The sequence below is a fragment of the Chelonus insularis genome, unplaced genomic scaffold, assembly GCF_013357705.1.
Source record: "Chelonus insularis isolate UGA/USDA-ARS -01 unplaced genomic scaffold, ASM1335770v1 contig_397_pilon, whole genome shotgun sequence".
Lineage (NCBI taxonomy): Eukaryota > Metazoa > Arthropoda > Insecta > Hymenoptera > Braconidae > Chelonus > Chelonus insularis.
In genome coordinates, this window is record NW_023276552.1 from 1,335,511 (window position 1) to 1,362,317 (window position 26,807).

General features: G+C 33.8%; 1 protein-coding gene across 1 annotated transcript; it reads right to left on the reverse strand.

Annotated features, from left to right (window-relative positions):
• Window positions 1–1,085: 1,085 nt before the first annotated feature.
• On the reverse strand, window positions 1,086–25,567 carry Dhc93AB (Dynein heavy chain at 93AB). The gene is made up of 36 exons (XM_035084829.1): window positions 25,291–25,567; window positions 20,366–20,638; window positions 20,056–20,288; window positions 19,526–19,791; window positions 19,250–19,456; window positions 19,050–19,156; window positions 18,563–18,990; window positions 18,211–18,452; window positions 17,872–18,142; window positions 16,939–17,800; window positions 16,511–16,865; window positions 16,097–16,368; window positions 15,657–16,037; window positions 15,431–15,579; window positions 15,232–15,261; window positions 14,409–14,654; window positions 13,806–14,334; window positions 13,034–13,601; window positions 10,498–12,891; window positions 10,037–10,398; window positions 9,381–9,857; window positions 9,210–9,300; window positions 8,880–9,053; window positions 8,458–8,807; window positions 8,012–8,274; window positions 7,626–7,922; window positions 5,318–5,487; window positions 4,941–5,244; window positions 4,324–4,793; window positions 3,684–4,238; window positions 3,322–3,622; window positions 2,543–3,254; window positions 2,116–2,330; window positions 1,690–2,046; window positions 1,451–1,599; window positions 1,086–1,380 (listed from the first exon to the last, which is right to left on the reverse strand). Exons 1-36 carry the CDS (start codon window positions 25,565–25,567, stop codon window positions 1,086–1,088), a joined length of 13,632 nt encoding a protein of 4,543 aa, XP_034940720.1.
• Between the last annotated feature and the right edge of the window lie 1,240 nt (window positions 25,568–26,807).

Consider the following 26,807-nt stretch of genomic DNA (forward strand, 5'->3'; position numbering starts at 1 on the left):
ACAGGCATGAAAAATGGTTTATACCTCCTTCGAGACAAAGGAGCCATTAGTGACTCGTGTCTGTGATCTGCGCGGTCTCCATTCCCTGGTCTCTCACCCTTGGATTACTCGGTTCTTTGTATAAATTCGTTGATGGTAGTCAACCAAGCTGTTACCTAAAGTCTACGTTAAACAATGTCAGTAATACTGCATCATAAGAAATAAATAATAACAACATCTATTATTATATTTTACTTTTTCATTTTGCTCTTATGTCAATATTTTTTATTTACTCTTCTGAAAAGACCCTCTTGATAAGGACTGTAATGATGAATTAAAGAAGACCGGAGGGTTTCGACGAGCTAATGAAAACTGAGATTGAGGTTGGCGTGAGCGCGATCGATCTGCGCGGTTCGTCGCGTGGGACAAAGGAACCCGAGCAAAGCTGTTCTGAGGCTAATCACCGAATCGTCCGATAAAAGCCTTTTGAGAATTTTCCCTTAAGAGTAACGAGGGAAGAGCTAGTCTTGTGAATTGTGAGTGAACCTAAATCAAACTCAAGATCACGAACATTCTTCTTTACTATTCATCAAGGGATGAGAAAAACTAATAACCGTTGAATGTTTCATGAAAATCCATTTTGTTTTGAAAAATCTTTTTGGTACATCCTTCTTAAATCTACTGCAATTTTAATCTTCTTTTCTACAATGTTTTTTTATCAAACAAATTTTGAATCTCTGCCATTTTTAGCTTTACTTAACTTGGTAAATGAAATTTCTACGATGATTTATTTATCAAATCTTGCTTCAATAAATCCATTTTCAATCTAAATAAAATACGTATCTATAGTGAGTGAAAGTAATTTTTTTTCTTTTTCATGATACTAATTCTCTTCTTGCCTTCATTAATTACAAGAGACTCTTAGTAACCGAGGGAGTTGAATGAAGGAAAAATTATTATGATAAAATTTGTTATAAAGTATCTCAATCCTCTTTATCTAAATAACATTTTTTCATAATTAACAAACTTCAGACTGAGTAGAAATCCTTAATTAATTATAAACGAAGCGTAACGTTTATATCTTGAAAGTGACTTTATTAATTGAATTAAATTTGAAGTAACAAGGCAACTCCAGCGAGAGTCCATTTCGCTGGTTTATCTTTTGACTTCAAATTAAATGTCCATACATAAGTAGGACCACGTGTTCGTGTTTTATATAATGGGCATTCGTACATATTTCGCAAATCTTGTTTATCCTGAGTTATTGCTCGTATATTAATCACTGGCATCATTGGGAATAATTCCTTCGGCCTGGAGTCCACTAAAATTCCAGCTTGAACATCCCATCGGGCTCCTTCCATAAATATTCCATGAATGTAAGCCCCGTCTTTCGGTGCAGTTCTTTACAAAGAAAACGAATAATTAAATAAATAATGAATTTTTATCGTTGATTGATGATGACAGTACTTACGTGTACTCTTCTTTATTCTTTTTTGTAACGTCACACTGGAGGCACATTTTATCTAACGGCCATTCATGTCTTCTTGCTGTCGACTGCATAATTGCTGTTAATAATGATTGAGGATTAAAAAATCCTGCTAACCATACACAAGCCGGAAGCTGAGAAAAAATATTTACATTATAATCATCAGATTCTTTATTCATTAAAGTTGTTTGAACATAAATATAAATTATTGTATATTGACTTACTGCAAAGTCAGTTGACCAGGTTTCTAATTCTCTGAGTCGCAATAAAAGATCAACAAACCAAGCTGTGAGTCCCAATAGAGATGGATACGCCCTTTGAGACCAGATAGGTGGAACTTGATCGAGGAAAAGAGCATTTTCTAGATCTTCCATGTCTGAAGTGATAGTTAATTCTCCTTTTAATCCAAGATCGAGTTCTCTAAGTGACCTCTTCATTTCACCGGTCAGCCAATTCATTCTCTCACACTCTTGAAATGCTACAATTACATAAGGGGTTCGTTCTTCAACTTTAGCCATTATATCTGTCATATTAAATTCTTCTGGTAATTTTTCCATTATTTCATCTAGAATTTGTTTTACCTGAAAAGTCAAAAAAAAAGATGCGTCATTATTTTCTTAATAAATGTCAAGTTTTTTAGTAAAGCATACTTTATCTTCTCTTGTTACTGTCTGACCACCAGAGTCGCCAGCATCTCTAGGCTGCATTTCAAAGACTGTCCTAAACAAATTCTCCGAGGTTGTCGTTAGAAACCCTATTTCTGCATTTGGATGTAGGCCGTAAAGGTAGGGTGACTCGGGTGGAATTGATTCGTCAATGTAGGCATGGTAACCGGCTAAGTCGGTGTTTGGAGGAGCCGGAAAGCCTTTGAAAAGAATTCAATTTAAAGATATATAATTTATAAAAAAGCTTTTGAATAAATAATTTTTATCAAATATCAGACTTTTACATTTACATAATAAATTTATATTCAAATGATTATTCATCATTTACCCATTTAATTCTATAAATTGAATTTGATCGCTCCAAGATTACTTCAATTATGTTATCTCTTTCCCACTTTGTAATATAAAATACCTGGAGCTAATTGAAGTTCTCCATCGACCAAGTCAGGCTGCATTAATTCTTCAAGATAAGATACGCAAAGTTTTCTGTCCCAATCATCAGTTATATGTCCCCCATACATGATTTCGCCAAAGAGGTATCGCAAATCTTCCCATGGAACCCTTGGGCTTGCTTCGAGATAGTTGTAAAGCACACTGACGCTAATGTTGAGGTCACCCACGTTAAAGGGATAGATTTTGTTCCAGCCCTGAGGTCCAAACTTTCTTCGTTCCGCCACTACAGCGTGGAAGTAACAAAGAGAGAAGAGGATAGCCTTGAACTCCGCCTCCTTACTGCACATCTCGAGAGTCTCTTGCGTGAAATTGTCGAGTGCCTTGTGCAGATTTGCTTGCATCCCGGTGGGCGGCTCATTCGTGATCTTGATGGAGGACTCAAGTACGCCTTGAGGAATTATATGACCTGCTGGAGTACTTGCCGGTTCTGCACTCATAAAGACTCGGTAGTCTGGATGAGATCCTTCAGCTGCAACTTCAAGTTTCTTCTCCAAAAGTGGTAACCACTTTTTCACTAGATGAATGTTTTGCAATATTACCCAGTGTCCCATCTTTGATGCTATATCCATTGCTTGCTCTGCTACTGTCTCTTGACCTTGACCGAGAGAAACATTATGGAAGTTTTGACTATCCGAGGTATATCCCATTTTACGTCCTAAGTCTTCAACGTCCTGACGAAAACAAAATATATATTTTTTTTTCTATTCTTATTTATCTTGATAAAAGTCTCAATCATACCTTGAGTGGATTTACTCCCGGAGAAAGGATAAAGAAGATGGGAGTCGAAGGACCGGTTTCTTCGAAGGATTTCGAAAACTCAACAGTCTTACCCTCGACGTATCGCACGCCAAGCTTCTCTTCGATGAACACTGATATAGCATAGGTCATCCTGTCAGGCCTTAAGGCTCGTAAGATGCACAAACGTTGGATAGATGTTTTATTTTTCCATTCTTGAGGGAACTTTTCTCGTTCTGGGCAGTCACATTCCACAAACTTTTTCCACCGTTTTGCTGATACTTCAATATCTCTATCTAAATTCCTGCAGATAAAATGGTTTCTTTATTGCATCCACTTGGATAGTTTATTAAATAATAACTTGCCTAAATTCATCTCTAGAAGCTAGACTCCTTATTCCTCCCCAACTACTATTGGTCAGAAAATCAACTGGGGACGTGACATGGGGGACAATTGGAAACCTGAGCAGAAAGTCTAGTTCAGTTGTAGTTATCTCTTTCTTGGCTAAAAGAATCTGAAAGGCCATCTGAGATGTGAATATCAGTTTATCACACTCGAATAATCCTCTCGTTGTGTACATGAAGACCGAATAGGTGATACACTCAATAAGATTCATTACTCTGCCTGTCACGTCGGCCGCTGGATCAGCTCTGACAATAGCTTTCTGAAAGACAACACTAAAGGCTTTCAAAGAGAACTGGTATATAGGATTGATAGTATTAAGATCGTTGAGAATGAAATAGAGAAGTGATGCTCTTGCTGCCGCAGGTCTATAAAGTTCTCTTGCTGCATCTATTTCTTTACTAGTCCCACGAGCTTCTGTTACTTTACGTTCTATTTCTGCTGCTGTCTTTTTTGTTGTTTCTAAATTTTCCACTAAAGCTGTATCTCCTAAAACATTGCTATCCGCTGAAGATAATCTACAAAAGAAGCAGAAAGAGATAAAAATAAAAAAAAATGAAGGAATCATTTGAATAAAAATTGTTTTATATTTTTCTGACTGACCGTGAAAGAAGCGAATCTTCCAGACTATTTAAAGTGATTTTAAAATCATTCTGTTGTCTTGTAAGCTCAGCTTTTAAATCTTCTAAATCTGGACGTTCAACCTTAACAACTTCAGCCAAAAGTTGATCTTCCAAACCATCTCTCGTGACAGTGAAATTAATAAGAGTTGTTTGGGCCTGCATTTCAGGTTTGTAATGAGGATTTGCCAGTTTGGTATGCAATATAAGTCTGAATTTAGGATTGTATTCAACTTCCTTATCTCCTATTTTTATCGCTTGCCCTTTTTTAATGAGATTCCTTCCGAGAAGGGGATCAAGAACCGGATCTACTGCTTCCCCTATATTTTCTATTAGAACGGTAGCACCTGCCGCTAGAGATTGCTCAATTACATCTAAATATCCCCTTTGTCCCAATCGAATCACTCGTAGGTCATCTCCATACTTTTGTTTTATCCACTTGATACCTTGCAACTAATAAACTCATTTTTAACAATAATTGAATGATCAAAAAATAGAAAAAAAATTTAAATACAGACATAAAATGAAGTAAATAATTAATTGATTATATCAGTCTACTTTTTTTGTGCTACTCTATACGGTAGCGAGCAAGTTAATTACCTGCGGATCAATCATTAGAGGCCAACGATCTGAATTAGAAAGAATTGTAGCATTTTCTGTACTCATTCGATCGTTCGGTAAACCTTCATTGTTCCATTTAGCAATTTGCGTGTCATTTGTTAGGAGAGTAAGAACATCAAGGCCATCAGTAATAGGAACAGGTGGTTCTATTGTTTTAAGAGCAGGTAACCATTGCTTGTGTAGAAGATCTAATCGGAAGGACTTAGTGAAGCATCCAACATAGGAAATAAACGCAGTAACTAGAAGTACATCTCCAGGTAAAGTTTCTCCTTGATGCTTCAAACTGCATAATAATTATAAGGATCAATAAATTATATCGAGTTAATGAAATTTAGCTTTGAGGTAAATGGACTTACTCAGCAACTGAATCTGCCCAACGAACATTCTCCGAGGCGAGACCTCCTACTAATCGATTAGCTAGTGCGATGATTGCATTAGTGGCGTCTGCTTCTTGCTGGCACTTGAGCTTCTCGGATGTCGCTTGTTCGAAGTCAGCTGTGAGCTTCGCTAATTGCTCTTCTAATGACTGAATAAATTTAAGAAGTGCAATTAATCATCATTAATTCATTTTTAACAGAAAAAAATTTTTTATTTGGTTAACGGAACATTTGACTTCAGAATCTTTAGTTTTTTTTAGCTAATTTTTTGATGTACTTCATTTCAGTATAATTTAATGAAGAGATATTGTCAATAGTTTTGTTCAAGAAAATGAAAGAAAAATTGATAAATTCATCAAATAATTCTATTAATACTTGACAAGAATCGCTATATTCCATTAACTATTTATAATTACATACTGCTATTTAAATATGAAGTGAAAGTAATAGAAAAAATGAACTATAATGAATCACTAGTAATATCTAACGTTATCTATTCTCATCAATATTTGATTACCAAATGGTATGTAATTGCTTGTTTCAAAAAGAAAGTGTTAAAAGTTTCATACAGATTTTATTTGATAAATCAGCAGATAAGTATATGCCAGTAATATAAAAAGACGCTTTTTCAAAGTATTTTCATTAGAAGCCAACATGTTGAAACAGAAGTTATTTCTGCTTATGGTCGGGGTTCTCGTCAGTTCATTGTGTAAGTCAACTGTATTCATATTTATCCTCAACAAGTGTTTTTAAGTTTATATAAATTTGTTAAATATTTATCAATCTATATTTGGAGTCATTTTTAAATACGTTCTATAGTTTGTTATCTAATCATTATTAAAATTAATAAATTTTAACTGCAGGGGCTGAAGCAAGACCATTCTGGGGTAATGGAGATGAAAATGATACGGTAGCAGATTCTGAATATGTTTATCCGTCTGATTGGGAAAATAAATGGGATATATCAAAACCTGTAGAACCTGATAATTCGGATATGTTACCACCAGTATTCTGGGTGTATGATAGCAGTAAGTAAATTACAAAACCTATATTAATCACAACTCAAGGTATGCAGATAATTTAATTTTTTTATGTAATTTGTTTACAGGAAAGACGGAATCGGATGATTCAAGTCAACGGTACAGTCTTTGGCCATGGAAAACAGCTGATAAAAAATAATCATTAACAACTTCATGGGGTCTAGAAGCTCGATGAGGGTGGAGAAGACGAATCAGAAGTTGAAGAAGTAAAAGAAGAAAGTGTTTGTTGAAAAAAAAGAAAAAATAGTTAATGCAAAAAATATTATTATTGAAATTATTGTTATTAAAATCATTGTTATTAAAATTATTGTTATTAAATGTCTTGACATACTTATTTCGTAAATATGTTTTTAATTGACTTCATTATTTTACTTTATTTCGGTTCTACGGTTGAATGATTATGTTATTAATTGTTGGAATAAATGCATTAAGCTATTAAATTTCCGATTGATTTTTAGAAAATTCAAAATGAACAAAATCTTTATTTTTTCAGATATTATAGGAAACGGCTTATGCTTTTATAAAAGATAAATAAAATTATGAAAGTGGTATATTATTAAAATAAAAATGATCTCAATAGTAAAACGATTATTTTTCTATGTTTTTAATAGCTTTAATACACAAATATTTCGGTTTCACGAAATTGAAATTAAAAATATTATAAACTTCCTATCGGTAAAGATTGATAATAATATTTGTGGGTCATCAAAACCATTTTAAGTAAACAAAAGTTAAGTATTTTTTCCTTATAATCCATCATGTCAAAGCGCGAACGACAGTCTTCTATAGAATCTACAGGTAGATCTACTCAAACTAATATTTTAAACATTTACAAAGTCAATGACATATTAACATTGTAACATGATCGTTATGTTTGAATAAAATTACAAAACTTATCATGTTATCCATTTCTATGTTATTATGGTTTAAGTATCAAATGATATGTAATCCATTGTTCAGAAAAGAATTATTACAAAATTCATTAAAATTCAAGTCAAATTAACAAACATCAAATTGAATTGAAATTATTTTTATACATTTTATAAAATTCTTATTGGATTCTATTCCTATTATTATTTTTAACCTCATGGTTGAAAAGTATAAACGATAATAATGATAAAAATCTCATGCAATGATTCTTTGCTCTAATCAAAAGAATATAATTCTACCGCAGAGGAAAGATAAACAAAAGTTTGATGAAAAATAAAAGTAATTATGTAATTAAAAGACGTAAATTAAATACTCACAGCAACTTTTCGTTTGATACCACTTAATTTCTCTTGAGCAGCTGCTAATTCAGCATTTGCTTGCGCTAGGGCTTTCCTCTTAGGTTCAACATCACAGAAAACTTCGTAAAACTTAATGATATTGATAACCCAAGCACATAAACCCGCAGCGGCAGCGGATTTTGATCGTACAAATTCTGGTTCAAATTCAGAGTCTTTTAAATACGGTTGTATAGCTTTTATGACCTCTGGATGTATATTTTCTTTATCATAATTTATTAAAGAATCAAGAAATGCATCAACTTTAGCCATGACGATCTAAAGAAAATTCGTGAGAATAATTAAAAACTTCTTCAAGGGTTTTAATTAGATCTAAAACGAATGATGTGTCATTAAAACAAACGTACTTTGGCAGCTTTCCAACTCCTATCCTTTGGCACCTTGCCATTAGGTGCGAGGAGGACCATTACAGCGGCGGTGACGTTGGTCACAGCGCCTGGTGGAGATCCAAATGACTTTAATTCTGTGAGATTCGCTTTATTAAGAGTGTTTAAAGCCTCTTGAGCTGCTAGTAAAGCTGGTTCGGCCTTTACCAAATCCGCTTCACAATCCTTCTGTTTTTTCAGCACTTCCTCCGCAATTACAGCGACTTTCGATTCCTCCTCATCAGCTAAACAATGTCAAACATTAATGTGTAATTTTTTTATCAGTCTATTAGGTTTATTAGTATTATTGGAAGTAATTAATTAATGGATTTTGCCATCCAATTTAAGACCAATTTTTCGTAATTCCAATATGTGAAGTCTTTTGTTCACCTCAATAGGGGAAATAATGAAATAAATTTATCTTTTACCTAATGCTTTTTCTTTCTGGACCTTTTCCGTTTCAACGCCAACAATAGCTATCAGAGCATCCGCAGCTTCATTTTTCTGCTGTAATTCTACTTCCTGTATAGCCAATTTTTGCTTCAATTCAGCTACTTGAGCTGCTGTTGATCTTAACTTCGCCAGACCATTTTCCAGCCGCTCGATCCGGCCCCTTAATTCGCTGGATTTAGCTTTAAGAAGTTTCATGTACAGACTAATTTGTTCCAGGAATGACTTTGGTGTAGTATAATTGTAACGTCGTTCGCTCGCCAAATAGAGACGGCTCGTTGCGTTCACGGTCGTGTGGGCATGGGCCATGAACTTTGCTGCTGACTCCCTAAAATATTATTTGTCGCATCGTTGATTATTACTGTAACAGCATTTAGTATTATAATATTCTTGAAAATACCTGCAGTCCACTGGTAATTCATCGAGTTCTTCTAAAAATCTCTTTGAAACGGACATCAAAGCCTCCTGAGGCCACTCATGAAACCAGTTGATTGCAGTACAGTTTATTATTGCTGGGAATTTCCTTGATCTTACTCTTAATATTGATCCAACTGGTGAGAAGCATAAAACAATTCTGAAAATTAAATTTTCAAGTTAGTTACTTAAATAAATATTTCCATTTTAAAAGTAACTTAATTAACCATTTTTTTAGCAAAAATGAAATTTAATTAAAAAATATTTTCTAATTCAATTTTATGCGATAAAATTTTAAAATAAACTCTTAATTTACTTTAGCTGTCGTCTAACTCGATCAATGAAGAATTTCCAACAATTTTCCCTGCTATCCAATATTCCAGCACCCTTTACCTCATTTCGAACACCTTTAATTGAAATAGGATATTTACAAGAGACCTTTTATCTTTTTTAGTCAAGAATAAATGACAAGTAAAAGACAAATCACCTGCAATTATATTCTCCACTTCATCTTCGGGAAAAAGATCTGGTACTTCGCCAGATGCAAGCATGTCATTAATTAAAACTAAAAACTGTTCATTAGGCACCTGTGCATCAGTCATTAGAAACATGATGCCTATATTTTTAAGTCCAGACTTCATATACAAAGCAGCGAGTTCCATTTTCAAATCAATTACTCCATATCCCTTTCGTAATTGAATCTGCGAGACTTCTAGAGAGCTTATGAATGCTGCCAAGCGAGAAAGGCTTTGTTTTCCAGAACCCCCAACGCCAACTAGTAAAGCACTTCCTCTTGGTGATTCTAAAATTCGATTTATACGACAAACATGCATCATTGCATCTTCAAAGAGAACTAGGTTCATCGCAGCAACTAAATCATTGTAGCTTATAAGAGCTTCTGACAATAGACGGTTAAGTGTCGTCCAATCTTTCACTGGCATGTATTTAGGTTCACCGACACCACCTAAAAATATTTATTATTCATCATCATCAAGGAGCTGAAGTTATTGTACTAACTTGATGAATAAACGATTGGACATTAATAGAAAAGCATCCATGCATTATATCATCTCGACAAGGTTAAGTCAATGAACTTATAATTAATTCATGGAATTTTCAATATAATCATTCATTAGTAATTACCCGCAAAGTGACAATATATATTTGGTTTCTCCAGTACTGCACTTTCATCAATTTCCTCGGTATTTTTTTTCAATATATCGATTTGTAATTTAATAAAACTATCAATGTCTTTGTCATCAGTTAATTTATCTCCATAAACTCGATGAGTTTCATGCATCCAAAGACGAATAATATCACAAGATGACTGAAGACATTCATTTCCACTAAATAGCATGCCTTGGAAACAATTTGAGAGATCACGTAGATTAAAAATATAATGGAATTTTGTTGCTGTAGGTAGAAAAACTTGAGCACATCGATTGTGAAGCTGAAGAGAGGCTTGGACGATGCTATCTCCCATCTCTGTCACGCACAATGGAAACCTAGCAACCCAAAGTAATTGAAAAAATTGAGAGGATTATTATCAAGATAAAATAATGATGATTATTTTTTTTCTTCAATAAAAATAGAGTACCAATTACCTGTGTTCAAGGTTAGCTAAATGTTGAGAAAGAATTGATGAATAAATCGTCATTAACGAGTCATTATTAGGAAAGCTGACAGCAAATACTATAAAATGTCTTTGTAGACGAGGATTTATTGTAAAAGAACCCGCAGTAGGGTTCATACAGCTGATATACTGACAATTATGAATATCTTTCAGAGATAATTTAGTCCTGTCATACCAATGTCCATAATCCAAATGCTGACGAATGAGTGTGTGTGGTTGAACTGTACCATAGGTATCAACCTCAGGCATATTCATATCATCGATAAAATAAATCAACGTTTTATTCCCTGGTGGACCATAATTTCTCCCTGCTTTTTTCTCTAATGGTTTTTCTAGAATTTTTTGCAGCATCTCCGATGATGTATAGAAATTAAAAGGTATATTTGTAACAGCGTAGTTTTCAGAAAGTTGAAGAAGTTTCTCAGACACTAAAACTGTTTTTCCACATCCTGCTGTACCTACGAGCATTACTGGATTCTTTTCAGCCATTAAAAGGTCCAAGAAATATTTTATTCTTATCGATTCCGCAGTGTGAACTACAGCAGCTTGTAGAGGAATGTCTGGATCTAATTCAAATCTAGGAACACGTTCATTCCAATGCATAAATTCTCTCGTTTCTGGATCAATATAATAATCAAAAACTGAACCTTGAGATGGAAATTTCACTTGTTTAAATTCATTAACCCACCATTTAGTATATTCTACTCTGTAATCAATATTTTGGTCTTGAAACATGGCTGATCCAAACGCCCAGACTGCCGCAAAATTAAAGTACAACTCGTAATGATCTTTTGTAAATTCATGTGCTGTAACTTCTGGTTTAAGAAGACAGTTCAATAGTTGACACAACATTTCCACATGAGCCATGTCAGCAATTGGAGTTATTTTCTTGAATCTTGTTCTCAGTGTTTCTAAACATATTGGTATGTATTTATCAAATAGAGTTACGAGATTCGATTTCTCTGCTGGTATAGTTCGGGTTTCTATCCAACTAGTTACATAAGGATTCCAACCAAGGTCCTGAGAATTTATATAAAGTATTCCTGCACGAGAGACAGTAGCAGGTGTTGCCGTTCGCAAATTTGAAATTTCAAATAATAGTCTCATTGCTGGTGTTAGAGCAATTCTTTCGTTGCTTGCAAGGGTAAGAATTTTATTATCATCCATCACCGTGTTCAATGATTCAATCCACATTGGATCTATATCACCATCAAGAATGATCCATTTAGGATTTTCTCCACCCAAGTTAGCTTGGTCCCTCATTATTACAGAAAATAAACCATCTTTCCATTCTCGTGTCGCCGGATTTATTATTCCAAAGAGCTCATCGTTGGTTACAGCTTTAGGGTTGAGATCATTATAGATTGGTTTTCTTTTAATATTTTGGTAAGTTCTAAAAAGAGTTCGCCAGACTTGAGTTTTTCCACAACCTGCTGTGCCAACAATAAATACAGAATGTCTGACCTCTAACAATTCTTCCAACTGGACGACCTTGAGAATAAAACCATCTTCGGGTTGAAGTAATAAATCAGCTGCTGCTTGTTTTACTGTTTTCTCAAATTCCACATCTCTCTTTCGCGGTACATCTAAAGCTGGAAATAAATCTGCAATTAATCCCATGAAAACTGGCAGATCATCAGAAACTATTTTTGGAATATTAAAATCTCGCAATGCTCTCATGAGTACTTCTTCTTCAGGTCTTCCTGGATCTCCTCGTTTTAAACTTCCTGCCACCACTAAAACTGATTTTATTGCTCGCAATCCCCAGTCATAATGATCTTGTTTCGACAATAATTCTTTACAGAGTGTATATAAAGTAATAAATTTTCTTGCTAATATTTTAGCATCTTGAAATCCTTCAGCAACTAACATAATTTCACAGATAAGTTCAAAATCAGGTACTACCATGGCACATGGTCGAAATAGAGCTTTTAAATTTTCTGGTAACTCAGTACGTCCGGCATATCCGGGATTCATAGTAATAAAAATTCCAACAGTCGGTTCTAATTGAATTATTTCTCCCATAAAATTGAATTTTTGTTTTTTATCTCTTATGGCATCCTGAACAGACTTCACTTGGACAGCTACAACTGACAAAACTTCTACGGAAATTCTGTTAAATTCATCGAAGCATCCCCAAGCACCAGTTTGTGCGAGACCTTTATAAATGTTCCCACATGATTTGTAATCCATTTGTTCAGAGCAGTTAAAAACGTACACCATTATACCTAATGCTCGACCTAGATCTTTGGTGGTCTCTGTTTTTCCAGTTCCTGCAGGACCAGCAGGTCCTCCACCCATTATTAGATGTAGCGATTGAGTTAGAGTAATGTAACATCTGTCAGTTAATGGAGTAATAACAAGCCTGGAAGCAATTTATCTTTATTTAATTTTATACTTCACATAGAGAGAAATAAATACGAATATTTTTTATTATTGCTTAAGAACAAGAAAAATAAATTTAGGTAATTAAAAATTTCATTTAAAATTCTCAATAATTACGGTACCTGGGCGTATTTCCTAAGTATTCATGTGAGTATTTAAACTGAGCATCGCAAATATTAGCGAAGCAATCTTTTTCTTTTTCATCCCATCGATGACGCAGCTGACTTTGCCATTGGAAAGCCTGTGCAGTTTCTACTTTAGCTTGTACCAGCTTAGCAACAACGTCTCGTGAGTGAACGTCGATAGTACAAATGGTCATGACTTTCTGTCGATCCTGTTTACTCAATTCACCAAGTAAAAGACTGATCAACGTACTGAGTTGTAGAATTTGCTTTTTAAGATAATCTTTAAGAGCATTATCGTATCCTTCTTCATATCGAGAAAATGCTAAATTCACTTCAGTAGTCCACCAAATTTGAGTTCCACAGAGAGAAACTTGTGCTGGATAATCAAACAACCATTGTTCTCGAGGTTTCTCTTCATAACCAACGACAGCTTCACTAAAATAATGACGAATTGATACACGCATTGCACTTTGCAGGCGATTTAACCAAACTTCAACTGCTCCTTCACAAACCATTTCGCAATTAGTGAAAGTTACATACTCTCCATCTTTTGCATACATTCCATCTGTAATAAAATGTAATACTATTATATTTCATTTTTCAAATGGATACTATTAACTTTTAAAATTTTACTCAAATAAGTTATGAATTCTGAATATATTACAGAAAATTATTAACCGTTCGAAATATACATAAAATTGTTCTTTTTTATAATTCTTGAATTTTTTATTAAAATAATATATTTTCATTTCTCGAATTTTTATCTTACCAACAGCTCGATAAACACTCGGATTATCTGAATTGAATTTAAGTCTAGCCATGGAATCAAATAGCTTAGTCAAGTGTTTTGCTACTACTTCAGGTTGATTTCCATTTGAGAGAATATCCAACAAATCAGTAGAAGAAATAAAATAAAACCGAGGGAAGGCAAGTCGCTTAGTCTCCAAATATTCTGCTAACGCTTTTTCACAAAGCACAAGCTCTTTTTGCAAAACATCAAGTGCTGCTGCCAATCCTTCTCTATTAGTGGCTTGTACAACATTTGGGGTTTTCGCCATTTCTACTGTCATTTTCTTAAACTCTTCATCGATTCTATCGAAGCGTTCTGCGTCGACTGGAAGTTGTTTTCTAATATCTTCTGACGATAAAAAAATACTCTCTAGATGCATCCACGTTCGTTGTACTTCAAACCAGATAGTTGTTACTTGATCAGCAATGCTTAACTTCTTCTGCCAACATGAAACTTCTTCTAGGAAATGAGCAATAAACTTTGATGTGATCAAGTTTTGCAATTGAACCTGAAAGAAATTTTTTGAATAAAAAATGAGATAATTTGATTATAATTTTTATTATGAATTGGATTATTAATGACCTGATTTTCTTCTAGAGTTTCAATGAGCTCTTCACTAGCCTTCAATAAAGTTGCTCCAGTTCGTTGATGAACTTCTCGTTCAAACTCCATTGTGGACCAAGTAGAATTAAGTTCTCGAAGATACTTTTCCATCGACATTTCCTTAACTGCTTTATCAACAATGTTCTTAACTTCCTCCTCACAATCATGAAGATTTAATTCCAGCAAATCAGCGAGAGTTGTTGATTCATCCATTACGAATCGGACCTATTTGATATAGTTTTAATTAATTCTTCAAAATCTTTATCAACTTTGTATAATTCTTAATTAGTACAATTTTAATAAACGTCTCCATAAATTTGTAAATTTATTTCATATCTCTACAAATTTTCATCTCAATTGAAAAAATTAAATAAAATAAATCATTTTCTATTTGAATTTGCAACAAAGATTCATCATAAATTACTTTATTGCAGATTTTTTATGCAATAAAGTATTTTTTTTACGCTGTACTAAGTAAGAATTTATCGAGAAATGAGATGCTTTTATGAAATAAATGTAAACAGGCGAATGAATAATAAGCAGGGCGATGGATAATAAATTTTTATTTTACATTTTATTGCATTATGATATAATTACAATGATTGCTTGATTAATTGATGTATAAAATAATTTGCAAACTAAATATTTGTTGAGCAGTGTTAAAATATGAATTATAAATGATTTGTGAAAGAGATTAAAAATTTCAACTTATTTCTATCTAGTTATCTATAATTTAATAAATATTAAAATTTTTTATATTTATATAATAATCATACCGTGCATTTATGTACAGTGGACTTACTGTTTCTTCTGGAGTCATGTCGCCCAATCTCTGTAACATTCATAGCGTATATATACAGCCGTGCAACTAGACTACAAATTTCTCATAAAATTCATTAAACAACTAAAGAACATTTGTAAAGTATTTCAAGAATTTAAATATTTCAGTTTAATTAATGACTCTAACGAAGGATTTGACACCTTGTGGATCTCAAGGATACCTTTGTGCTATTCATCAGTTGTCTCCAGTGTCTTTCACGGATGGCAGGGTTTTGAAGTTCGCCCACGGCTCTTAGAGATGTCAACATATTCTTCACGGTCGCCTCTAATGAAACGTACGTATCCCAAGGTCGCATTTCTTTGTCCAGAGCTAAAATTCAATGGGATACTTTAGACAGTTGTGAAAAGAGAATCGTGAATTTAAACCATAATTAGATAATATCTGACCTCGAATTTCTTTAGCAAATTTTTTGCATTCAATGTCCATGTTCTCTACGTCAACTTTCCTCCAGGGTGTTGTCTTCCAACCTTCAATGCTACTTCTAACGATATAAACATAGTCCCAGAGCTGTTTTAGCATCTTAAGTTCTCTCCTACATTGTTTCAACTGCTTGAACTCTGGTACTGTCACCTCAAAAAGAGATGCTGACTCTTGAATATCATTCATCTGTCGCTCAAGCATACAAATCTCTTTATCTGCTTCATCTAACAGTCCATAGGCGTTCTGACAGTCATACTTGAAAAAGTTATAACGGCGAAAGGCTTCTCTGTAGTGACCAATTGTAGTATCAAATGCAGATATCCTTCCTCGTATACGTGAAACCTCACCTATAATAAATAATGATATGAATGCGATTATAAAGTAAATTAGTTAATCATCAACTTACCAGCTTGCAGCGGTGCAACCTGTTGCTTGACTAAAAGAGCAAGTTTTTTTGTATTAGCCCATTGCTCGGGTAATTCTTGGAGTAATACATTCACTTCCTCTGGGATATCTTGATCATAGAATTTGAGAAGCTCAATAGTTTCCTGAAGGGGTTGGAACATTTCATCTGTTGTTGGTTGACGCTCTTTTACTTGCATCAGATATCCCATAACAGCGATGAGACCCACGTAATCACCAGGTTGAATCTGCTGTAGTAAACCCTCGTCAGCTAATCTGCTCATTAAATTCAAAATATTATTAGTCGAAGTTTTTTCATTGTTGGCTAATTCTGGATAATCTGTTCAATTATTTTTTCAAACTTCCCCTTCGAGAGTTATTTTATTACCTTGAATTTGTCTATTGATTTCAAAATTACCTTATAAAGTTTCCTAAATCAGACAGGCTGCTTGTGACACGTTCAACTAAATGTTTTTTAAACATGCTGGACCATTTGCATACAGTATTGAGTAGTGACTGTTTGAAGGGTCTAAGGTTAACTCGGAACCACCCACAAAAAACTCGTGATGGTTTCATCTCTTCAATCTCGAAATAGAGACCCTCATATAAGTCAATCTGTTCTCGAAATTGCTCCATTCTTGGGGAAGCTTTTTGGGGTGCTTTTGGGTCTAACATTGCTATCATCTCCATTTCATCCATTGTCAATTGACGACTGTATTCAAGAAACTGTTGCATCACAGTATCTCGATCTTCCAACCATAAATAAGCATATCCTTTAAATAAATGAAAATTAATTAAAAAAATATTCAATTACAAAAAAATTATAATTAATATTATATGAATCACCTTCAAAAATTCCACAAAATTCAGTTGCTTCATCAATAGCTTTACCTACTCCAGATAAAATTTCATTTTTCATAGCAGTAATGTCTGCGTCTTGTTCTATATCAACTCTATATCCTTCAACGTCACTTCTTAATCTTGGAATTAAAGAAGCCATGTTCATAATATCATTTAGGAGACCAACAATTAGTTGTTCAAGCCCCTCAGGATCATCTGGTTCTAATGAAGGTTCGTAGTATAAATCTGGTTCGCGAAGCTCTAATTTAGCTTCGAATAAAGCTTCTCTTTGTCCCACTGGATCCATATTCTCTGAAAGATAACTTAAACAACAACCAACACTCCTACGAAGATACTCTACAACAATATCATCAACATATTCGACATATTTTTTCCAAGCATCCTGAACTTCGGTAGAAATTTCAAATAGAAGCTCATTTTCTCTAAGAAGGGCGTGAATTTGTTCAGCACCTTTGTGAATTTCGCTATAACGCTTTGCAATGTTTTCTGCCCTTTCATCTAAAGCAAGTAACGTATCTTTACGATGATCTTTCCGTTCAATTAGTGGAGTTTTAGTCCATGGCTCTAAGATTTTCTTAATCTTTTCAACGTTTGCTTGAATTGCTTTCAATCTCTTCCATAGATTTTGCACAAGTACTCCCAGCTCATTGATGTAATCAGCTAGTCCTTCTGAATTCCAACAAAGCTCCTTCTCTCCACGCGTTACCATGGAATCGATCCTTGCTACTTCCAACTCAATAAGATTATATTCTATTTGTCTAGAAGTCCTTCTTATGTCATTGTATGAAGTCACAGTAATATGTAGAAAAGCTCGAAATTTCCGAAATACCTCAGCTTTCTCTGCTACCTAAAATATAATAATTTTAATTCCGTTGCCATTGATAAAATTGATTGAAAATAAAATTAATTAAAAAATACTTGTAGAGCAACTTCAGGAATATTTTCATGGGCCGTTTGTTTAAGATATTTAACTTCCTCTAGAATCGCAAGTAAATCTGAGTCAAAGTTAACCATTAAAAGAATGGAACCCCGATCCCTTGTCAATAAAGTTCGTCGGAGTCCTTTTTCAACTGCTTGCGGTACGAGCTGAGCCCATTCTTCAAAAAGGACTGTGTCTTTTTCGTTCAGTAAATTAATAAATCTTTCATATCGCGCTAAAATATTCTGTCCTTCTTTGCTCTCTACAATACTGCAATCAGAGTCTGATTTATGAATACTATTTTTTCAGATCTCAAAGGTTAATGAACATCTACCCACGAGTGTTGAAGAGTTTTGAATGACTGCACTGGAAGATTGATTCGTTGTCTGAGCATACTGGTAAATTGCAGTGCTGCAGCTAAGGGGGGAAGATCGCTGAAGGATTCACGTATGCCACGATGGAAAAGTATTTCTACCATTGTCAATTCATTATTCAGCAGTTCGTATATCTGAGTGTAACGGTCCATAAATTGTTTGCGAATTACTGTTCGATTCAGCACTGTTCCAGAGATATTGATCAGCTGAAAAGATGATAAATTAATGCTACAAAATGCTGTTGGGGAATATTTCAAATATTCTAGAGACAATACTACTCAAAACAAAAAAAAAAATATCGAGATAGATACTCAACCTTGAAAGCACTCTCCAAATTGCTGCAGTCATCAAAAGCTTGGCAAAGTATTGCAGCAAGTTTGCTGTCTAGGTCTGTGATCGATTCGCTGAATTTGGCACAGTTGACAGCAAAAGATTCATCGTCAGGTTCAAGAACATCACTAGCACGTGCTGAGAATGCAGCAAAAAGATGCTGAAACTCTTTTACAACTGAAACAATTCTTGCACTTAAAGAACGACCTAGAATTCCACCAATTTCTATTTTTTCTAGTTTAGAAAATTCCAAGACTGTATAAAAAAGCCACTCAATATCTGCTAATCTCTTCAGGAAAGCATCTAATCGATGGAATACCGCAGCAGAATTGAATGTCCATGGTGGTGAATCTGGTTTCATACCTGGATGAGCTCTTGCAAACTCAAATTGGATTTTAAACTCTTCTAATACACCTAGATACATAAAAAAATTATTATTTTTCTTATGGTATTAATTGGCTAATGGATATTACTTCGAGAAATTTGTACACGCTGTAATGCTTCATCAACATCGCTTTGAAAGATGGAAGAAGGATCAAGAAATCGTCGCGCTTCCTGTATCAACAGGTTGGAGATTTGCCTAAACATAATAATCAACTTTGAGGAGTTCTGATAGTAGCGAGCTTTTGCCCAAGCTAAGCCGACAACGTGGATCACAGTCGCCATTAGGGGCTTAGCTTCAGAAAAATCAATTTCCTCGATGGCCTTGAAGCATCTCCTTAAGGGTGTCAAGTACAACGATATCTCTTTTGCTTCTGCGAGGGCGGATACGACATTACCAAAGAGAGTGCGAAAACAAGGATAATATGCACTGTCTGTTTTCTCGAGGATTATTGCCATCTTCCGTACCCGATCTTCTCGTAGTTGATCGAAAATATACCTTTAACGATTGATAATTAAATATACTAAAAAATAAACAATAACACAAACAAATTGACAATGAAAATACCTCAAGTTGGTGAGACGCTTAGACCAATATTCAAGTTCAACATAAGGCGTAGGATTTTGTCCATTTTCAAAAGCAACACTGGAATCCTGAGTAACCACATCATTTACCAGATAAGCCCACTTTATCACAACACCTTCAATGGCACTTTTTAGATAAAGGTCAACTGCTTGAGGTCCTTCTTCACTCACTTGTCTTTCAACTTCTGCTACTTTTTCCAGTCCAGCTGGCATAGGCAAAACTGTCTTTCCATTTACTTGACCTTTAACCTTTTTTTTACAAACAGAAAAAGACTATGTTTGATTAATGACCAACTAATGATCTCTACACTACTAATGGCTCTAAATAACATGATAAATGTGCAGAAAAAACACGTTCAAATTCGTCGTAAAAAGTTTAAAGATGTAGTTATCTATTTTTCCGCGGCGGCGCTGATTGTTGTTAATTAAAAAATAGATGTTTTTTTGTCGCCATCTTGAATATAATTATTTTATGGTTGAAAGCTTCTTGCTGTCATTACGAACTGCACTTGCCTGATATAAAGTTCCTCGTATGAGATGGACTTGACGGCTAATATCTTGAATAGCAATTTCCGGTAAATCTTTGTGATTTTCCGATTTACAAAGCAGTGGAGCGAAAACATTATCTACAAGAGTTGCAAGTTCGTCAACAATTCTGTTTGATAAATCTCCTATAATCAACATGGACGCACATCCTTCAGCATCTTTGGGGACCGGCGTCATTCGTATTTTAACAGCAAAAGTACCTGAAATAATGGAAATTAATACAAAATATTCAAATATAAAATCGAAATTAAAAATTAAAAAAAAAATAGTATCATACCTTTTGTTCTCTGACATGGAATTGGAAAATTACAAGACGCAACGAGTTGAGCATTAGGCGTCATAACAACAAAGAGAGCTGCTGGATACGGATTATCAAGAAAGTCAATTATAGCATTTCGATATTCTTCAGTTAATAATAATCTTCCCCATTTTTCTGGTTTGAGTTTTAATGACTTTTGTATACAAGAACCAAGATATTCCAACCGATGATCTTTGGGTGACTCTGGACCCGCCATTATTTCTAATTCTTCAAAAATACACTGATGGTAAGCTTAAACTATTTTTATTTATTTATTAAATATTAAAATTATATATTATGTTTTTTATTTTGATTTAATTCGGAAATTTGAATACAGAATTGAAGCCCGTTTTGCATGGCTAAAACTTAACAATTGAATCAGGACTGGTTGGTCTAACAGAATGAGATGTGTCTTTGGGCTAAGGTCGCATGTCGACCCTATTGTCACGTAACGCACGGAATATTCTGGATGAAGAAACAACTGACGTTGCACGCGATCATTTGTAATACAGTGGCAGGTATCAAGTCGGTCATTCCAGATCTGGTAAGTTTCTCAGCTGTTTCAGACATTGATGTTCCATCGATATAATTATTATTTTGCAAAAAAAGGTATACATCTTTGACTAATAAATGTTCCAAATACATCAAGACAAGAGTAACAAGAGCTTATTGAAAGTGGGTTAGCTATATATTTTAATAGTTTGAGACTGAAATTACCCGTAAGTTTAAATTACTATTGTTGTTGAAACAAATATAATGTCATTCTGTGCCATCCTCCAAAGCTCAGCAACAATGAAATAATAATTTATAGCACGGAATATTATGTTTGTTGTTCATGCGACCCCCTAGTAGCTTGGATCAATAAGCAAAGAAGATTATTGTGCGGTCTGACTGCGACAGTAGTTGTTCTACTGTCGAGTAGTCGTAGGTGTATTGTAGTTCACTGTAAAGAAATTGAGGAAAATATGCTTTCTGCTTGCCTGAGCCCGTGTGTGAATATAAATAAGTAAATTAGAACAATGGAAGATATGGAAATCCTAAGAAGAAATACTAGAGGTTTGGTAGAATGTAATCCTCTTAGTGATAAATAATATTTTCATAACATCTCTTACGCGTGGTCAATATTTGATGTGGAATCTGCAGATGGCTTTTATTTTAGGGTATTGCAGTTGATGGGGGAAAAGAGATCATGAGTCTGTTTAGTACCCCTGAACGCACGGGGTCCAAGGAAGAGAAGAGTAGTTTTCATTTTGTGGGAAATTGCTCTCTGACGAATTAGGAGTGCGAGAACATCTTGGTTTGTTGTAGTTAAAACGTATTGAATTACTTTGCCCTAGTCGTTAGAGTAAGACTATACTTGTGTTGTGTTTTTTTTTCTTACATTATTTTTTTTTATTATCTTATTCTTATTCCGTCTCACTTTGCCGCAGCTTTTCACGTAAATTATATGTGCACACCCGTTCTTATTCAGGTAATAACGTCAACTTATGAGGGTACCGGATACTCGCTTCGTCGAATGAAAACTTTTTTCCTGGCTTAACAACGGATTTCGTCGTTTTTATAGATAAGAGTTATCTGAACCGCGACAATGTCCAAGTTTATAACGAAGTAAGAAAGTAATTCAAAAGATTTTCTGCTGAGATGAATCGAATGCTCGAGGGGTATTTTTATGAAAAGTATATGAGTTTACAAATATGTTGAATGAAAAGAATTTCTCTTGAGGAAAAATAAATTAAAAAAGGAGAACATTTTCTTATAAATGAAATCTGAAATTTTTTATTTGATTAAAAATATCTCAGGAAAAATAATTTCAATAGATTTTCATAAAAGTTTTAAAATAAAATCTAATGGTAAATAAATTTGATTGAAGTCTTTTCAGACTAGGTCATTTATTTTTATAAAAAAAAATAAATATATTTTTCTTCAAATATGGAGCAAGTAGAAAAAACGTTAGACTTGATCAGACGAGACGTCTGGACGTAACTACTGAGTTTATTTACTTTTGAAGCCTGAAAATTGATGACCGTGCAGATTTTTCTTTCTTTTTTACCTACGTCAATTTGGTATTTCACTTTAGACTTTTAGGAATGAATAATGTGCTTCCAACGCTGAGAGTGATTTCTTATTTAGAGGTTTTTGAACTTCATGTCATTTTTCACGTCTCTTTCTACACACTTTCCCCCCCCCTTTTTTTTTGTAAACTCTGCAGCATCTATAAGCTCACTACTTATTTGAAAAGTTGCTCATGGTTCTGGGATTTCACTCTTTGCTGTCTCCCACCCTCGTTTGTCCCTCGTCACCCAGAGGTGTGGGAAAGCTGCACACGTTCCAACAAGGCTATTTCCAATTTTCTCCTCGGTTACGCTTGGACGTGCGGTCAAAATCCACGACCAGCTAGTCACGATTCTTCATATCTTATGTTAGAAAAGAACTAAATAAAATGTTAGAAAGAGAAAATGTCTCTTTCGTTTTGAACTTAACGGATGTTCTTGAGGGAACAACACGTCAAACTTTCTATCGGGGGACTTTAAGACGTTCTTTTCTTGTTGGAGAAACTAGAGTTGAAGGGGGTGGGAATAGGCGAGAAAGATGACTTGGTTCTTCGTGTTAGCAGCAGCATTATGGTAATCGCAAATCGCATATTGCGATTCCGGGAAACTTCACATGAAAAGGGGAATTTCGACTGGGAAATTCGAGATCTTAGAAGAGAAAGAGAAATATGCACGCGTCGTGAATATTGTACTCAAGTGCATGGGCACACAATATGGGATACGAGAAAGACAATTCGATTTCCGTAAGCGGAAATAATCTTAGAAGATGCTATAGTAGTAAATTTTATCGAAACATTATATTAAATTCACGTTTATTCATTTCATATTTCATTCTGAAGTATATGTGACATTTAATATTGCCTTTCGGATATATTGAAACGGAATATGATCAATGGAAAAAGACTAATGGACTGAGAATTGCTCTTTTATAATTAAATCAAGTGCAATATTATCGTTGTTGCTGAGTGTATATGAGGAAGTTTGTAATTTATTATTCCAATTACTGCATTGCAAAACCTTCTAGGAGGTACACTAAAGTTTCGTATACGAATCGCGTAGCGTGTAACCACCTTGCCAAATGCGTGCTTGTAAAGCTAAGTAGTCGCCGTTGTGTGGTTTCCACAGGTTTTATTACTTTAATTTTCCACCAGACTATTCTCAGTTTCGTTCTCTTCTCATGTTCGTTCATTTTTGTCTATTTAAATATTTAAACATGCGCTAAGTTAGTTTAGTGATTTAACTTAGTCTTAATTCGCCATTGAATTAATTTAAAACTTCTGGTAAAAACGAGTTCATTTTTTTATTTCAGTACTTTAGCAGTATCAAAAACTTACTCAGGTATTTCTATAAAAAGAGAATTATTTTAACTTTAGTAATTTTATTTATCTTGTTACATAACTTTTACTTATTTTGATTAAAAATTAGGAATGTTATTTAAAAAATACAGTTCATTTAAAACTTTTGATTTCTAGTCTAGAATGGCATCAGTTACTGTTGTGGTCCGCTGGGGATTGGATTTTGTGTGACTAGCCAAGAGTCTTTCTGTTCTCGTGAAAATCGTTAGCACTGGTTCGTTTGAGCTAATCTTTCGTGAGCAGCCACGCGGGAATCACAAGCTCTGACGTGTCCGGTAACAGGAGGGATAGAATACATTTTCCTCAGGCTCTTTACTAATCAACCTTCTGACCGATAATAATTGCCCTTCACGTATAAGCTATAAGCTACATTAAAGCTGACGTGTGTCAATTTTTGATAAGCTCCTGATATTTATTGGCTATTTGAACAGAAAAATGAGATGAATAACATGATAAAAATAAATGATACATGAAGAGAATATTATATGAAAATTGAGTTTATTTTTTATTTGAATTTTACAAGGCATTTATTTGAAAACCAAACTGCCTTAGACTTAAATTTATTTTCAAAGAGCCTTAAGCAATTGAAAACATTGAAAGCAATTCAATTGATATTTATTGATAAAAATTTGTCTTATTTTTTTCTCATTTATTTAACTTCTTATGAAAAATACGTTGAATATAAGATAAATTTTATCATGACAGCATTATAATTATTATCTTGACCATATTGTGAAAAAAATCTATTCAAACTTCGTGTGAAAGTCTTATCAGGTGAACACAAAGAGTAATACTTGCTGTCTCATAAATTACGATAATACATAAGAAAATTTTTTCTAATTTCGCATTATTCGCAATCTTTATCATAATTTTTCTAATAAATTAAAAAAAAAAACTTTGTGATTAAGATATTTCAATGCTTCATTTCACTATAATATTCTCTTTATATGCTCAAACTTACGAAAATATATAAAAACGAATGTATAGATTAGATACTAAAAAATTCAATCTCATCTCATTTCGAAGAATATTCTCTTGTTAGTGTAGTGTAAGCATCGAAAATCTCTTTCACGGCCTATTTTCGTGTCTGGGAAATTTTTAAAGTAAGCTTTTTCTGCTCTGCCTATTCTCACCCTTGGATGAAATTCTCAACAGGTTACATAGACTTTTTTTTTTATTATTTTAACATTCTTGTTGAACAAATTTTCTAGATAAAAATAATAAAATTAAAAAATTCTCTACATTATGAGGCTTACGTTAATATCAAGAGCTTTTTCGAGCTCCTCTTCATGATTTATGAGCTAGAGTAGTGAACTTTTATGCTCTGTGGTTTTGGGCTTGTGCGCCTGAGGTAAAAGCTTATCGCAACGCAAAAAATTTGATAATTGGTGGTTTGTTAGTGTAGACTAGATAACAGAATGAATATCATACCAATTTATGTTCATAAAAATTTTGCCAATATATTTTATTTAATCGCAAAATATATTATTTTTTTTACCTTCAACTAGCTTATCAGGATCAACTTTTTTATCATCTTCATTTTTCTGTTGATCTTTGTCACTATTTTCTTCATCAGATTCGCTGTTAGACCCCATCATGGACTCTAGTAATTTCCTGAATTCTACTTGATTTTCTTCCTGTTGAAGTGGTGGAGTAGAAACTTCTCTTAGTGTACTAGCTAACATTGTATCCTCTTCATCAATTGATTTTTCATGTTTGAAACTAAATTCGCTCTCGGTGGGACTGCTAGTATTACTGCTATCAGAATCCATCATTTTCATATTCTATTTTATTTCCTTTCTTTTTATTACGCTCCACTCGAGATGGAAATTGTCTGTAAAAAAAAAAAGAAATGATGAAAAAAAATGTAAGTCTTCTTTTCTTCTTTAATACAGGCCAATTGGGTTTAACTTTTACAGGGAACAAGCAATTTCGTGGAGAAGGAATATGAGGGATGGAAACAAAAGAGAGATAGTCCGCCTACGGAAAATGTTTTGTGTGTCTCCTGCTTGCGCTCATAATTCTTTCTTTATCGTCACATTTTCTTTCTAAAAGTCGTTCATAGTAGAAAAAAATAAATAAAATAAAAGCTACTTTTTTTCTTTAATATCTTCTCTTTTAGCTTTCATTTTATCGAACACCTGCGGCTTTTGTAACGTACAGAGAGTAAATAACTGTTCTCATTTTCAGAAAAATGCACATCAAAAAAATAAATCCACTAACTTTTATAATAATGTAAAAATAATGTTTAAAAAGTATTTTTTTTTTCAATGCTTTTTATTGATAATTTTCTACAATGAATTTTGTTTAATATTCCAAACGGTTTTCTGTACTTCAATCTGACAATAATAGCTTTGATAAAAAAAATATGTATTCATGAGAATGAAAACTTGAATGGATTTTCAATCATACAAAAATAGAAAACATGAGAATAATATTGGTTATAGTAAAATGGAAATTGAACATCAGATGAAATTTTAGAGTATTAAGCATAAAGCTCTTATGTAGATATAAAAAATTGAAATCTTTTGAATAAATTTTATATTACTGAAAAAGAATTCATTTATCAGTTGAGATATTTTAAAGAAGAAAAATTAATATTAATTGTTGCTTAGATTTCAGCTTTCATGAGATCCTTGAACAAAGTTTGATGAAAAAAATTTCAATTCAAACCATATTCACTGCAATAAAACTTTGGCAATAAGTCTTTTAGCAAGCGATGTTTAAGTGTCTTTTGGGTGAGGAAAATTGAGCAATCCGCATTCATATCAGCTTGGTTTACGAGTGCGACAGGCTGTGTTCAGTACCTCAATATTCAGATATTATCTCGCCTTGTGCTTCTGTTCTATTGAATTCGACTCTTCCTGTCACTTGAATACTCTCTCTTTTGCCTATTGCAGGGTTTGCTGACGAGGACAACTTGAAGATCTATCTCAGATTTTTTTCCATGGCATCTTCATCCCTTCCCACCAGATTGTCGTAATATTATCTCCTCCATCAAGCAAAAGCTTACGA

What these genes read in the sequence shown, in the direction of transcription:
- Dhc93AB (XM_035084829.1), bottom strand. Translation starts at nt 25,567, where the DNA reads ATGATGGATTCTGATAGCAGTAATACTAGCAGTCCCACCGAGAGCGAA. An exon ending in AGAACTTCAATTAGCTCCAG is followed by an intron (nt 2,331 to 2,542) that starts GTATTTTATATT and finishes TTCTTTTCAAAG; the next exon opens with GCTTTCCGGCTCCTCCAAAC. An exon ending in AAGAATAAAGAAGAGTACAC is followed by an intron (nt 1,381 to 1,450) that starts GTAAGTACTGTC and finishes TTCTTTGTAAAG; the next exon opens with AACTGCACCGAAAGACGGGG.